Below are 13907 nucleotides of genomic sequence, written 5' to 3'. Positions count from 1 at the left end.
TTACTTGTGATATTATAACCCGTCTTAAAGACTGCCTGAGGGATGGTGTCCATATCGCCTCATTCAGACCCCAGGTGGGAAAAAGTGGCAGCCACTCTTTGTGAAATCTTCAAGGAGATTATAAACATACAGATGTCTAGGACGAAAAATTACAGTTGAAGACATACAATAACCATCTAAAGCCTGGAGAAGGAGCTGGGGTGAGATTTTGGGGAAATGAAGGTATTGCAAAGCAACTATGTATATGGAGAAATTGAATAAAGCTCAGGTAGGACTTGTGATCAGTAAAAGACCTGAGAATTTCTTAACCTCTCATGGGAGACAGACTCACTATGCTCAGACCATGCTCAGCTAATCAGTGAAAGACTGCCCTGGCACAGAGGCAGTCTGCAAAGACTGGGAGAGGGGGCTGTTTTTTCAGATATCTGATTTTCAACAAAAACTTGTAAGGCATACAGAGAAACAGGAAAACATGGCCCATGCAAAATAAGAAGGTAGATTGGCAGAACTTTTCCCTGAGGAAACTCAGATATTAGATATACTAGATGAAGGCTTTAAAACAACTAGATTAAGTATGCTCAAAGAGCTAAAGGAAAAAATGGACAAAGAACTAAATAAATCAGGCAAACAGCATATTTACAAAGTAGGAATATCAACAAAAATAATAGAAATTATAAAAAGAAGACAATTTTTGAGATTAGTTGTTTGTCAGTTGCTTCATTTGCTATTATTTTCTCCCATTCTGAAGGCTGTCTTTTCACCTTGCTTATAATTTCCTTTGTTGTACAGAAGCTTTTAAGTTTAATTAGGTCCCATTTGTTTATTTTTGCTTTTATTTCCAATATTCTGGGAGGTGGATCATAGAGGATCCTGCTGTGATGTATGTCGGAGAGTGTTTTGCCTATGTTCTCCTCTAGGAGTTTTATAGTTTCTAGCCTTACGTTTAGATCTTTAATCCATTTTGAGTTTATTTTTGTATATGGTGTTAGAAAGTGCTCTAGTTTCATTCTTTTACAAGTGGTTGACCAGTTTTCCCAGCACCACTTGTTAAAGAGATTGTCTTTAATCCATTGTATATTCTTGCCTCCTTTGTCAAAGTAGATGAATGGATAAGAAAGCTGTGGTACATATACACAATGGAGTATTACTCAGCCGTTAAAAAGAATACATCTGAATCAGTTCTAATGAGGTGGATGAAACTGGAGCCTATTATACAGAGTGAAGTAAGCCAGAAAGAAAAACACCAATACAGTATACTAGCACATATATATGGAATTTAGAAAGATGGTAACAATAACCCTGTGTACGAGACAGCAAAAGAGACACTGATGTATAGATCAGTCTTTTGGACTCTGTGGGAGAGGGAGAGGGTGGGATGATTTGGGAGAATGGCATTGAAACATGTATAATATAATATATGAAATGAGTCGCCAGTCCAGGTTCGATGCACGATACTGGATGCTTGGGGCTGGTACACTGGGACGACCCAGAGAGATGGTATGGGGAGGGAGGAGGGAGGAGGGTTCGGGATGGGGAACACATGTATACCTGTGGTGGATTCATTTTGATATATGGCAAAACCAATACAATATTGTAAAGTTAAAAAATAAAATAAAAATTAAAAAAAAATTTTAAGCAAAAAATTTTAAAATAAAAAAAAGAAGACAAATCTGGAGCTGAAAAATACAATAACTGAATTTAAAAAGTAGAGGAATTCAACAGTAGACTTGAGAAGGCATAAAAAAAAATCAATGAATTTTAAGACAGGACAATTGAGATTATCCAGGTCGAAGAGCAGAAAGAAAAGAATGAAAAGAAGCAAACAAAGCTTTGGGGATTTGTGGGATATTATGACACAGAGCAATACACATTATGGGAATCCAGAAGGAGAAGAGAGATTATTTGAATAAATAATGACTGAAAACTTCCTAAATTTGGTGAAATATGTGAATCTACAGAAGAAACTCACACAATAAACTCCCAAGTAGGATAAACCCAAAGAGATTCACACCAAGACATCTTATGATCAAGCTATCAAAGGCAAAGTGAATCTTGAAAGTAGCAAGAGAGAAGCAACTTGTCATATCACAAGGGATCTACAGTAAGATTAATAGCTAGTTTCTCAGCAGAAAACCTCGGAGGCTAGAAGGCAGTGGGATGATATATATTTAAAATGTTAAAAAAAAAAAAAAAAAAAAAAAAAACACCGTCAACTGAAAATTCTATCTCTGGAAAAACTGTCTTTTAAAAATAAAGGAGAAATTAAGATAGTCCCAAACAAAAGCTAGAGGAATTTGTTTCCACTACACTGGCCATAAAGGGAATGCTGAAGGGAATTCTTCAAGTTAAAGTGCAAGGATGTTAGACAGTAATTCTAATAACAGTTATTGGTAAAAGAAAATATGTAGACAAATACTACAAAAGTATTATTATAATTTTGGTTTGTAACTTTTTATTTTCTACAGAATTTAAAAGAAAAATGCATAAGTAATATAAATCTAAGTTATCAGTACATAGTATATAAAGATACAGTTTGTGACATCAGTAACATAAAGTGAGGGAGGGAGGAGTTATAAAGAGGTAGAGTTTTTCTATTTGACTGAAGTTAAATTGGAATGAATTTAAGACAGATTGTCATCATTTTAAAATGTTATTTATAAGGTTTCCCTGGTGGCTCCCAGTGGTGAAGAATTTGCCTGCCAATGCAAGAGACACAGGTTCGATCCCTGATCTGGGAAGATCCCACATGCTGCAGAGCAGCTAAGCCCATGCACCACGACTGTCGCGCCTGTGCTCTAGAGGCTGGGAGCTGCAAGTACTGAAGCCTGAGTGCCCTAGGACCCGTGCTCTGCAACGAGAGAAGCCATTGCAATGAGAAACATGCACCCTGCAACTAAAGAGTAGCCCCCGCTCGCCGCAACTAGAGAAATGCCCACACAGCAATGAAGACCCAGCACAGCCAAAAATAAATAACAGTATTAAAAAATAAACTCTTCATCAAATCCTCTGGGTTTGAGACACATAGTTAAAAAAAAGTCCCAACACCCATTTATGATTAAAAAACTCTCTGCAAGCTAGGAATAGAGGGGAATTTCCTCAAATTGATAAAGAAGACCTACAAAAAAACCTACAGCTAACACCCTACTTAATGGTGAGAAATTTGAAGTTTTCCCACCAAAATTAAGTTGAGGTAAAGATATCCCCTCTCACTACTTTTTTTCAACATTATATTGGATGTCCTTACTAAAATAATAAAAAAAGAAAGAATAAAAGTATACAGATTGGGAAGAAGAAATAAAATTGTACCTGTTCACAGATGACAATCATTTATGTATAAAATTGAAAGAATAAATAATAAAAACTACTGAAACTATAAACAGTTATAGCAAGTTTTCAGGATACAAGGTTAATATACAAACATCAGTCATTTTCTTATATATTTGCAATGAACAGTGGAATTTGAAATTAAAAACACAATACCACCTACATTAGCACCACCCAAAATGAAATACTTAGGTATAAATCGTTAAAAATATGTAAAAGATACGTAAGGGAAACCACACAACAGTGATGCAAGAAATCAAAGTAGAGCTAAATAGAGATTCCATATCTGTGAATAGGTTTCATATTGTCACAATCTCGGTTCTTCCCAACTTGATCTATAAGATTCAATGCAACCCCAATCAAAATCCCAGCAAGTTACTTTGTGGATACCAAAAAACTGATTCTATAGTTTATATGGAGAGAAAAACAGAACCTCAAATAGTCAACACAATATTAAAGGAGAAGAACAAAGTCGGAGGACTGATACTCCCCAACTTCAAGAAAGTACTTTAACTTCAATAAAACTACACTGGTTCAGGCAGCATGGTACTGACGCAAGAATAGAAAGAGATCAGTGAAACAGAATAGAGAACTCAGAAATAGACGTGCATCAATATGGCCAGCTGATCTTTGACAGAAGAGCAAAGGCAATACAATGGAGTAAACATAGTCTTTTCAACAAATGGTAGAACTACTGAACATCCACATGGGAAATTTAAAAAAAAAGGCATGTAGACACGGTAACCTTATACACTTCACAAACATTAACTCAAAGTGGATCATGGGATGTATTAACAAATGTAGAATTCAAAATGATAAAACGCCTAGAAAATAATCTAGGAGAAAACCTCAGTGACCTTGGCTGACAATGACTTTTTAGATACAACACCAAGGGCATGGTCCATGAAGTAAAGAATTGATAAATTGGACTTCATTAACATTAAAAAATTTCTGCTCTGAAAAGAAAATGTCAAGAGAATAAGACAAGGCACAGACTAAGAAAAAATACTTCCAAGAGACATAGTTATTGTATTGTTATCCAAAATATGCAAAGAACTCTTAAAACTCAACAATAAGAAAATAACTATTTTTAAAAATGAGCTAAAAAATCTTAACAAGCATTCAGCAAAGAAGATATACAGATGGCAGATAGGCATATGAAAAGATGATCCACACCATATGTCATCAGGGAAATGCAAATTAAAACAAGATTCTACCACTTATCTGTTAGAATGGCTAAAATCCGCAACACAGAGAACACCAAATGTTGGCAAGGATGTGAAATAACAGGAACTCATATTCATTGCTGATGGGAATGTAAAATGGCACAGCTACTTTGGAAGACAGCTTGGCAATTTCTTACAAAACTAAACATACTCTTACTGTATAATCCAGCAATTTTGATCCTTGGTATTTTTCCAAAGGAAATTAAGTTTTATGTCTCCACAAAAACCTGCACATAGATGATTTAGCAAACCTATTCATAACTGCCCAAACTGGGAAGCAATTAAGATACCCTTCAGTGCTCAGTCGCTTCAGTCGTGTCTGACTCTTTGTGACCCCATGGACTATAACCCACTATGCTCCTCTGTCCATGGGATTCTCCAGGCAAGAATACTGGAGTGGGTTGCCACTCCCTTCTCCAGTAGATGTTCCCGACCAAGGGATCGAACCCATGTCTCTTCATGTCTCCTGCTTTGGCAGACAGGTTCTTTACCGCTAGCACCACCTGGAAAGCATCCTTCAGTAGGTGAATGGATAAATAAACTGTGGTGTATTCAGGCAATGGAATATTATTCAGTGTTAAAAATAAGTAAGCCTGGGTGGGAGGGGAATTTAGGGGAGAACAGATACATGTATGTGTATGGCTGAGTCCCTTTGCTGTTCACCTGAAGCTATCACAACATTGTTAATTGGCTGTACCCCAATACCAAATTAAAAGGTTTTTAAAAAAAATAAGTGAGTTATCAAGCCATGAAAAGACACAGAAGAACCTTAAATGCATATTATCAAGTGAATGAAGTCAATTGAAAAGACTGCAACTGTATGACTCCAATTATGCAACATTACGGGAATGGCAAAACTAAGACAGTGAAACGATCGGTAGTTGTCAGGGATTGAGGGTTCCGGGACGAGAGCAGGCGGAGCACACAGGATTCTGGGGGCAGTGAGAGCGTTCTGTATGATAGTATAATGATGGATACATATTATTGTACATTTGTCCAAACCCATAGGAAATTCAACACCAAGAGTGAACCCTAAGGTAAACTATGGGGAAAAAATAAACACAAAGGAAGGCGTTAAAATAGGAAATGAGGAAACCATAGGCACCACCCTTATGACCTAACCACATCACACCCCAAACCTCATCACACTGGGGATTAGGTTTCAACATGTGAATTTTAGGGGCACACAAACATTCAGTTTATAGTTCCAGGATATTCTCTGGAACCAGGATCCAGTCATGAGGTCCCAGGACATGTCAGTGTGAGTCCCGGGGCTCCTTAGGTAGACGCCGTTGAGAACTGCAAAGGGAGGAAAGTTGGACCTGAAACCTTACAGTGTTGTCCAGGCTTGGGCAACCTTCCAGGATGATACTGCTGGCCCTGGCTGGTCCCAGGCACTGGGAGGGCTCAGAAAATTTCATGGAAGACATTCCAGAGCATGAAGAGTGCTCTGCACCCCGGAGGTTCAGAGTCCACGGCAGGAACCAGCCCCAGACCTTTCCTCTTGGTGTTCTGAGTAGGAGCCCCCACCTGATTTCCTGTAGGTTGAAAACAACCACACTAAACTTCCTGATGGGTTCCCTGGTGAGTCAAACAGTAAAGAATCTGCCTGCAATGCGAGAGACCTGGATGCCATCCCTGGGTTGGGAAGATCCTCCCTGGAGGAAGGCATGGCAACCCATTCCAGTATTCTTGCCTGGAGAATCCCCATGGACAGAGGTTGGGGTCCATGGGGTCGCAAAGAGTTGGACACAACTGAGCGACTCAGCACACAGCACAGAGAGTTATTTTCCATGTCCACAGTTTTAATGTCCAAAGCAGACCCAGAGTTATTTTCGATGTCTCAGTTCTGGCTGCTATAACAGAACTATCCTAGACTGGGTGGCTTATAAGCAACAGAAATTTATTTCTCACAGTTCTGGAGGCTGGGAAGTCCAGGATCAAGGTGCCAGTGTGGTCAGGTTCTAGTCTGGTTGAAAAGAGGGTCCTCTTCTGGTTGCAGACTACTGACTTTTCATGACATGGTAAAGAGCAGAGAAGAGAAGCAAGCTGTCTTGAGATTCTTATAAAGGCATTAATTTTATTCATGAGTGCTCGAACCTTATGACCTCATCTGATCCTAATTACCCCCCAAAGGCCCCACTTTCTAATATCTTCAGCATGGTAGGGCAGGGTTTCAGCATATGAATTTTGGAGGCACACAAATGTTCAATCCATATAGTTATTTACATATGATCAAAAGCTTATGGAGACTGAGGTGGTCTCTACAACCTACAGCTGAGCCTCCTCAGGATTCTGGTCCAGCAATGGATAGGAGTATTTGGACCCTTTATATTCTTTCCCGGTGTAGTGACTCCTACCTGTGATAAACTTTACACTCAGTTGTCTCTAGGCCATATGCTGCTGCTAAGTCACTTCAGTCATGTCCGACTCCATGCGATCCCATAGACGGCAGCCCACCAGGCTTCCCCGTCCCTGGGATTCTCCAGGCAAGAACACTGGAGTGGGTTGCCATTTCCATGAAAAGTGAAAAGTCAAAGTGAAGTCACCCAGTCGCGTCCGACTCTAGCGTCCCCATGGACTTTATAGCCCACCAGGCTCCTCCATCCATGGGACTTTCCAGGCAAAAGTACTGGAATGGGGTGCCATTGTCTTCTCCCTAGGCCATATAGCAAAGCTGTAATCCCAATAGGCCTTAAAGGAACAGAGCTAATGGATTATGTATATAGTTATACTAAAGCAGACGTTTTTGTATATGAGAATTTTACCTCATTGAAAATATGTGGCTATGTGATATCTGATAGAAAATGGATAGAAAATAGAAAATCTTGACCCACCTTGCTTAAGATCAATGGCCAAAATTTGTGAATCTGATTCATCCTTGCAGGAAGGAAAAATTACTAAAATGGCATATTGCACCGAGGCAACATTGTAAAGCAATGTTTCTTCAGGACTAAAAAAAAGAAAACAGTGGTATATTGCTAGATGTCTTTATACTCCCAATTATAATGTCCCCAAAGGATTCCTCAATAAGATAATTAAGATAAAGTTGAAATCATTTTAAAAATTAAAATATATGTAATATATAAAGCTAAAACTTGGTTCACTGAGATCAGAAATATAGATAGGCTCTCCTCAGAGCCTTATTTAAGAAAAGAAGAGAGAAATAAGTTATATATATATATATATATATATATATATGGAATTAGAAAGGATATAATGGTATGGGGAGGGAGGTAGAAGGGGGATTCAGGATGGCGAACATGTATACACCCGTGGCAGATTCATGTTGATGTATGGCAAAACCAATACAATATTGTAAAGTAATTAGCCTCCAATTAAAATAAATAAATTTATATTTAAAAAAAGAAAGGATATAATATAAGCAGATAAAAATGAGATTCAAACAATTAGAAGAGGGTCATATAAAACTATGGTATAATATTGAAAAATTTTAGAGGAGTAGAAATTATCACCTTAGTTCAAAATATGTTAAAAAAAGAACATACTTTGTATCCTTACCATGCTATTCAGTGGGATATCAGATCAGATCAGTCGCTCAGTCGTGTCCGACTCTTTGCGACCCCATGAATCGCAGCACGCCAGGCCTCCCTGTCCATCACCAACTCCCGGAGTTCACTCAGACTCAAGTCCATCAAGACAGTGATGCCATCCAGCCATCTCATCCTCTGTCATCCCCTTCTCCTCCTACCCCCAATCCCTCCCAGCATTAGAGTCTTTTCCAATGAGTCAACTCTTCACATGAGGTGGCCAAAGTACTGGAGTTTCAGCTTTAGCATCATTCCCTCCAAAGATAGGATAAAGCAAAAGAAAGAATTTTGCTGGGTTTGCCTCACAATACAGAATCTGCTATCTCTTCTGTTCAGGTCCTATTTTAAATGGCTGTCTGTTTTACAGAAAAGAATTTCTGCTTGGAAATTGAATGGCTCCTGAGAAAATGACCATCTGTATTGTTTTGGACACTAACTACCCGGAGCTGGTTCTAGATGTGGGAAAAGTCACTTTGGGGGAGAAGAATAGAAAAAAAATGAAAGATTCTCAACTGAGAAAAAAGCAGAATGAAAGCCTCTCAAAATGTGTGATTACTTTGCTGAATTCTGGAGGGGGAATAAGCAAGATTGAAATTGAGAATGAAGATTATAGTTATGAAAAAGATGGAATAGGATTAGATTTGGAACATTCTTTAGCCGATATGGTTCCAATTGTTCATAAATACTTTGACTTTATGAAACAAGGTAAATATTTTCTGATTTTTGTCAAATCGTGGAGCTCCAAAATCCCTGGGATGAAGATTGCCACCTTGAGTTCCAATTTGTACAAAAGAGATATAACCTCTGTAAATGTCATGAATGCTACCGTGGCACTGGAATTCCTCAAAGACAGGGTAGAAACTAGAGAGAGATTTTCTTTAACGTCAAAATCATCTTCAAAGAGGTGCCGAGAAGAAACAGAAGAAAGTAGCACAAAAGCCTTGGCTTCTGATTTTTTTAATAGGACGCAACTCAGGTATAGAGAAAAACTCACCTTCACTGAATCCACATATGTGGAAATTAAAGACTTCTCAACACAAAAGCTGTTGCAACGCATTAAAGAGATTCTCCCTCAATATGTTTCAGCGTTTGCAAATACTCGTGGGGGATATTTGTTTATTGGTTTAAGTGAGAAAAAACAAGAAGTAATTGGCTTTAAAGCAGAGAAGAGTGACCTTGACAAGATAGAAAGAGAAATAGAAAAATGCATCAGCGAGTTGCCTGTCTATCACTTCTGTATGGAGAAGAAGAAGATCAATTATTTATGCAAATTCCTTGAGGTATACGATGAAGAAAGTCTTTGTGGATATGTCTTTATGCTCAAAATAGAGCCATTCTGTTGTGCAGTGTTTGCCAAAAAGCCGGATTCCTGGCATGTGAAAGACAATCAAGTGAAGCAGCTGTCCGTGGAGGAGTGGGTGCAGTTAATGATGGATCCTGAACCAGGTGAGGAAGGGGGGGTAGAAATAATGGTGCATTTGGCTGCAGCACGAAGGATTTTTGTTCTCTGAGATTGGGGGCAAGATCAATAGTCCTCAGATTTCAACACCTAATTTACTAATCTTTGGTAGATACATGCAATAGTTAGCTATCTCTACCTGTTTAGAAGGTAGTTATTCCATACACAAAAGTACATTATCTTCTCTCCATAGCACTACCTGGTGTAATTTTTCTTCCCCATCACATCTACTCACTTTCAAGGAAAGCCTGTGAATTCCTTCTCCCTTTTCCTTTGGAGCTCAGTTTCAGTAACTGACCATTTCTTTCTCTCAGGAACGCTTGCCTCTTTAATGTACTTGCTCTTTCGCCTTTCTTTACACTTTCCCTTAAAACCTCTTCCCTCTTCCTCTCCTGTTTCCTCCATTTGTGGACTAACATATAACCCTAAATTGGACTGATAAGAAAAGGCTAATGTTGGTATTTTATCTGATTTTTGGAAAAGAAAAGCCGCCAGTGAAATTGGACCTACACTAGCAACTTAAAAATCTCTGAAATTGCAAGGCTCATTCTTAGAATCTGCCCCAAATTAGACTCTCCTTCACTAGCCCTCATGTCTTCTAATTTTAATTGCTTTTAAAATGAGCCCAGTTATATGGTAATGTATTCGATTACTATTCATGCACTTTCCTATTCATATTCAACATAGTATGTTTCAGTAGCCTCAAGGAATAAATCTATAACTTATGTCTGACCTGGGAATCTATCCACAATCAGTTCAGTTCAATTCAGTTGCTCAGTCGTGTCCGACTCTTTGAGACCCCATGAACCACAGCATACCAGGCCTCCCTGTCCATCACCAACACCCGGAGTCCACCCAAACCCATGTCCATCGAATCGATGATGCCATCCAACCATCTCATCCTCTGTCGTCCCCTTCTCCTCCTGCCTTCAAACTTTCCCAGCATCATGGTCTTTTCCAATGAGTCAGCTCTTCACATCAGGTGGCCAAAGTATTGGAGTTTGAGCTTCAACATCAGTCCCTCCAATGAACACCCAGGACTGATCTCCTTTAGGATGGACTGGTTGGATCTCCTATCCACAATATTTGACAACATTTCTATTGGGAAAATGGGGTCATTTCTAAGCAGACTTTAGATATACAAAGCATTTAGTTGATATAGTAAGCATTTAGTTGTGACAAATTAAGAAAGTGGTTTTGTTTTTTAAGATTTTCCCAGGTTGTTTGAAGAGATGAACTTTCAACGAAGTATGTTATCACCAATTCCCCATGATTGGTCTGTTGATAAAGGTAAGAATTTAGAAAGTCAGCAGCAGAGATATCACTTTAGAGGTAATTTAATTAGGGTTTCTTTGGACTTGTATGTCTTTTCAAATCTCCTCTTCAAATAAGCTCTGTCTTGAAACTTATCATTAAAGCATATTCTGGCATTCAGGGAATGCTTTTGGTGTTTTTAGCATGGACTATATCAAAATGTAATATTTTAGACTTTTTCTTGGTGTAATAGGAGCTCCTTTCATTGGAAGTAAGAGAAACCCAAGTCAACTTAGTTTAAACAAAAAGGAAATCCATCATGTCAGGAGGAAGTCTATATTGAGACCCAGCTTCATACACAGCTATATTCCATTATTGAAGAAAGACCAACAATACTCAGAATCTCTGATTTACCTGTTTTTGTTGTTATTACTTATGGGCAACATGTTTGTTGTTTTCTGCTGTATACACAATGTTACCTTGAATATTTTTGTTCAGTCTTCTGTCGCATATTTGTGAAAGTTTTTCTAGGGTGCACACCCAGGAGTAGAATTGCTAGGTCAGGAAGTATATGAGTATCCAAGCAATAGGATAATACCAGATTGTTCCCCAGAGTAGATGAGTCACTTTACTCCCACCAGCATGTTAGAAATGGCACGTCTTCTCCAGTTGTCAGCTTCTCTTCATCTTTCTTTTCGTCCTCCTTTTTCCCACTCAAATAGGTGTAAAATAGTATCTGCTTACATCTGCATTTCCCTGGTTGTTAATTTGGTTGAGCATCTCTTCGTGTACCTACTGTCTGTCTGTATTTTATTGCCTATGAAATGCCTATTCTGTCGGTTGCCCATTTTGCTATTAGGTTTTTGTCTTTTTCCTGTTGATATGTAGGAGATTCTAGAATCCAGATCGTCTTCTGATCATAGGTATTACAGGTTACAGAAATCTTCTCCAAGTTCGTAGCTTTCGTTTTCTCTTTTCTTGAGGCTGCTGCTGCTGCTAAGTCACTTCAGTCATGCCTGACTCCTTGAGGCATATGATGGTTATCAGCAGCTTGATACTTTTGCTGATTGTGACTTAATTTAAAATAGTCCAAGTTACCAATATTTAAAATTTCTGTTTCACTGCTCTTTCTGCTTTGTGTATGAGATCCTCTCTAACCAGTAAGTTAGAACCATATTTCCTTTCATTTTCTTCTAAAAGTTTTAGGGTTTTGCACTTTATGTTTAACATTTAAAGCCTCAGTCTATCTCAGTAGTGATGTAAGGGTGGTATTTCATTTTATTCCATGTGGATAACCGCTTTGTTGGTTTTCATTCACTAAGTTGTATCTAACTCTTTGCGACCTCCCTGGACTATAGCCCACCAGGCTGCTCTGTCCATGGGATTTCCTAGGCAAGAATACTGGAGTGGGTTGCCATTTCCTTCTCTAGGGGGATCTTCCCAACCTAGGGATCAAACCTGTGTTCTCCTGGCTTGGTAGGCAGATTCTTTACCACTGAGCCCCCAGGGAAGCCCAGTAACCACATTACCCAGCTCCAGTTACTGAACAGTTCCCATTTTCACCCACCAATTTGCCATGCCATCTCCAGCAATATTACTAGGTATATGTATAGCTTTGTTTCTAGAATCCATATTATGTTCATTTGGTCAATTTGTCTGTCCTTATACACACTATACTGTCTTAATATTGTAATATTGTTCTAAGTACTTAGCAGGGCAGGGCTCCTTACTATTACTCTTTTTCTTTGAGAGTGTTTTGGCAATTTGAATCATTTAATCTATGAAACAAATTTTAGAACTGTTTTAAGTGCCTCAAAAAGCCCTTTAAAGATTTTGATTGCAGTTACACTGAATATATAGATTTCAGAAGTGGCATAGTGGCATTATTTATATCAATTGGTCTTTGTACAATTGAACATAGGTTTTTAAAATGTTTTGTTGTTGTAATTGATGTTACCTTTTTGTTTGGCTTCACTGCTTGGCTTGCGGAATCTTAGTTCTCTGACCCAGAACTGAATTTGTGCCCTCAGGAATGAATGGAGGTACAGAGTCCTAACCACTGTACCACCAGGGAATTCTCAATGTTTTACTTTAAAAGTTACATTTTTTTCTTATTTGTCGCTAGTGTGTAGAAATGCAACTGATTTTATATATTGATTTCACACCACCTTGTTAAAATTTATTTTAAATAATTTGTTCATAACATTGCTTTCCTGACCTAAGAAAATATCATTAAGGTCATTATTTTGAATTCCCTGTTGGGTAAATCACTTGGCTCCACTTCATTAGGAAAAGGTTTCTGGAGATGAGTTTTGTTCTTTAATTTTGAGCATAATCCCATTTCTTCTCTTTTCTTGACTGTGTTGGTTTCTGCACATTATATAAAGCAGCCGTTTTCACAGACGGACATCAAATAGGAGATGAATTCACTAAGTAGTTCAGCCAGACATTCTGGGTGCCTCTCAAAGCGTTGTGCTCATTTAAGCCGCTAACACTTTGTTCCTAGTGTTTGTAAGCCAAGTCCCACCAGTGCCCTGATTAAGGGAGGGTGGAAGCCAGTGCCTCAAGTTGTAGCCAGAAAAGTTGAGGCACTAGATGTGTGTCCCGATTCTTCCTCTCCTTAGGGAAAAGCTGATAGATGGCTTTTATCACCCGATTGCTCTTTTATTTTTCTTTCATTTTTATTTTTTATTTATGGCTGTGCTGGGTCTCCGTTGCTACACATGGGCTTTCTCTAGTTGCTGTGAGCAGGGGCTGCTCTCTAGTTGCAGCGCAGGGCCTTCTCACTGCAGTGGCTTCTCTGGCTGTGGAGCGCAGGCGCTAGGGCACAAGGGCTTCCGTGGTTGTGGCGCACAGGCTCAGTTGCAGCAGGGGCTCCAGCGTGCGTGGGCTCAGTAGTTGTGGCGCATGGGCTTAGTTGGCCTGTAGTATGTGGCATCTTCCTAGACACAGTAGGGGAAAGAGAGGGTGGGACAAATTGAGAGACCAGCACTGAAACATATATATTACCGTATGTACAACAGACAGCAAGTAGGAAGTTGTTGTATAACCCCGGGAGCTCAGCCCAGTGCTCTGTGACAACCCAGAGGGGAG

At 38.9% G+C, this 13907-nt stretch overlaps 1 protein-coding gene across 2 annotated transcripts in view; it reads left to right on the top strand.

Moving 5' to 3' along the window:
• SLFN12 (schlafen family member 12) overlaps positions 1-13907 on the top strand; it is a 44867-nt gene that overhangs the window by 17746 nt on the left and 13214 nt on the right. Inside the window, exons 2-3 of one of the 2 annotated variants that reach the window (XM_086360318.1) lie at positions 8469-9547; positions 10770-10850. In XM_086360318.1, coding sequence (XP_086216444.1) covers positions 8494-9547; positions 10770-10850 — 1135 coding nt within the window. In that variant the 5' untranslated portion in view covers positions 8469-8493. The remainder of the gene's footprint in view (positions 1-8468; positions 9548-10769; positions 10851-13907) is intronic. The other variant, XM_086360317.1, reaches the window with a different exon arrangement.

This window comes from Bos grunniens, chromosome 19 (assembly GCF_055505025.1).
Source record: "Bos grunniens cultivar Pamir isolate PY7600 chromosome 19, Bosgru_T2T1.0, whole genome shotgun sequence".
NCBI lineage: Eukaryota > Metazoa > Chordata > Mammalia > Artiodactyla > Bovidae > Bos > Bos grunniens.
The sequence above is the reverse complement of the archived record's forward strand: the minus strand, read 5'-3'. Positions and strand labels throughout refer to the sequence as shown.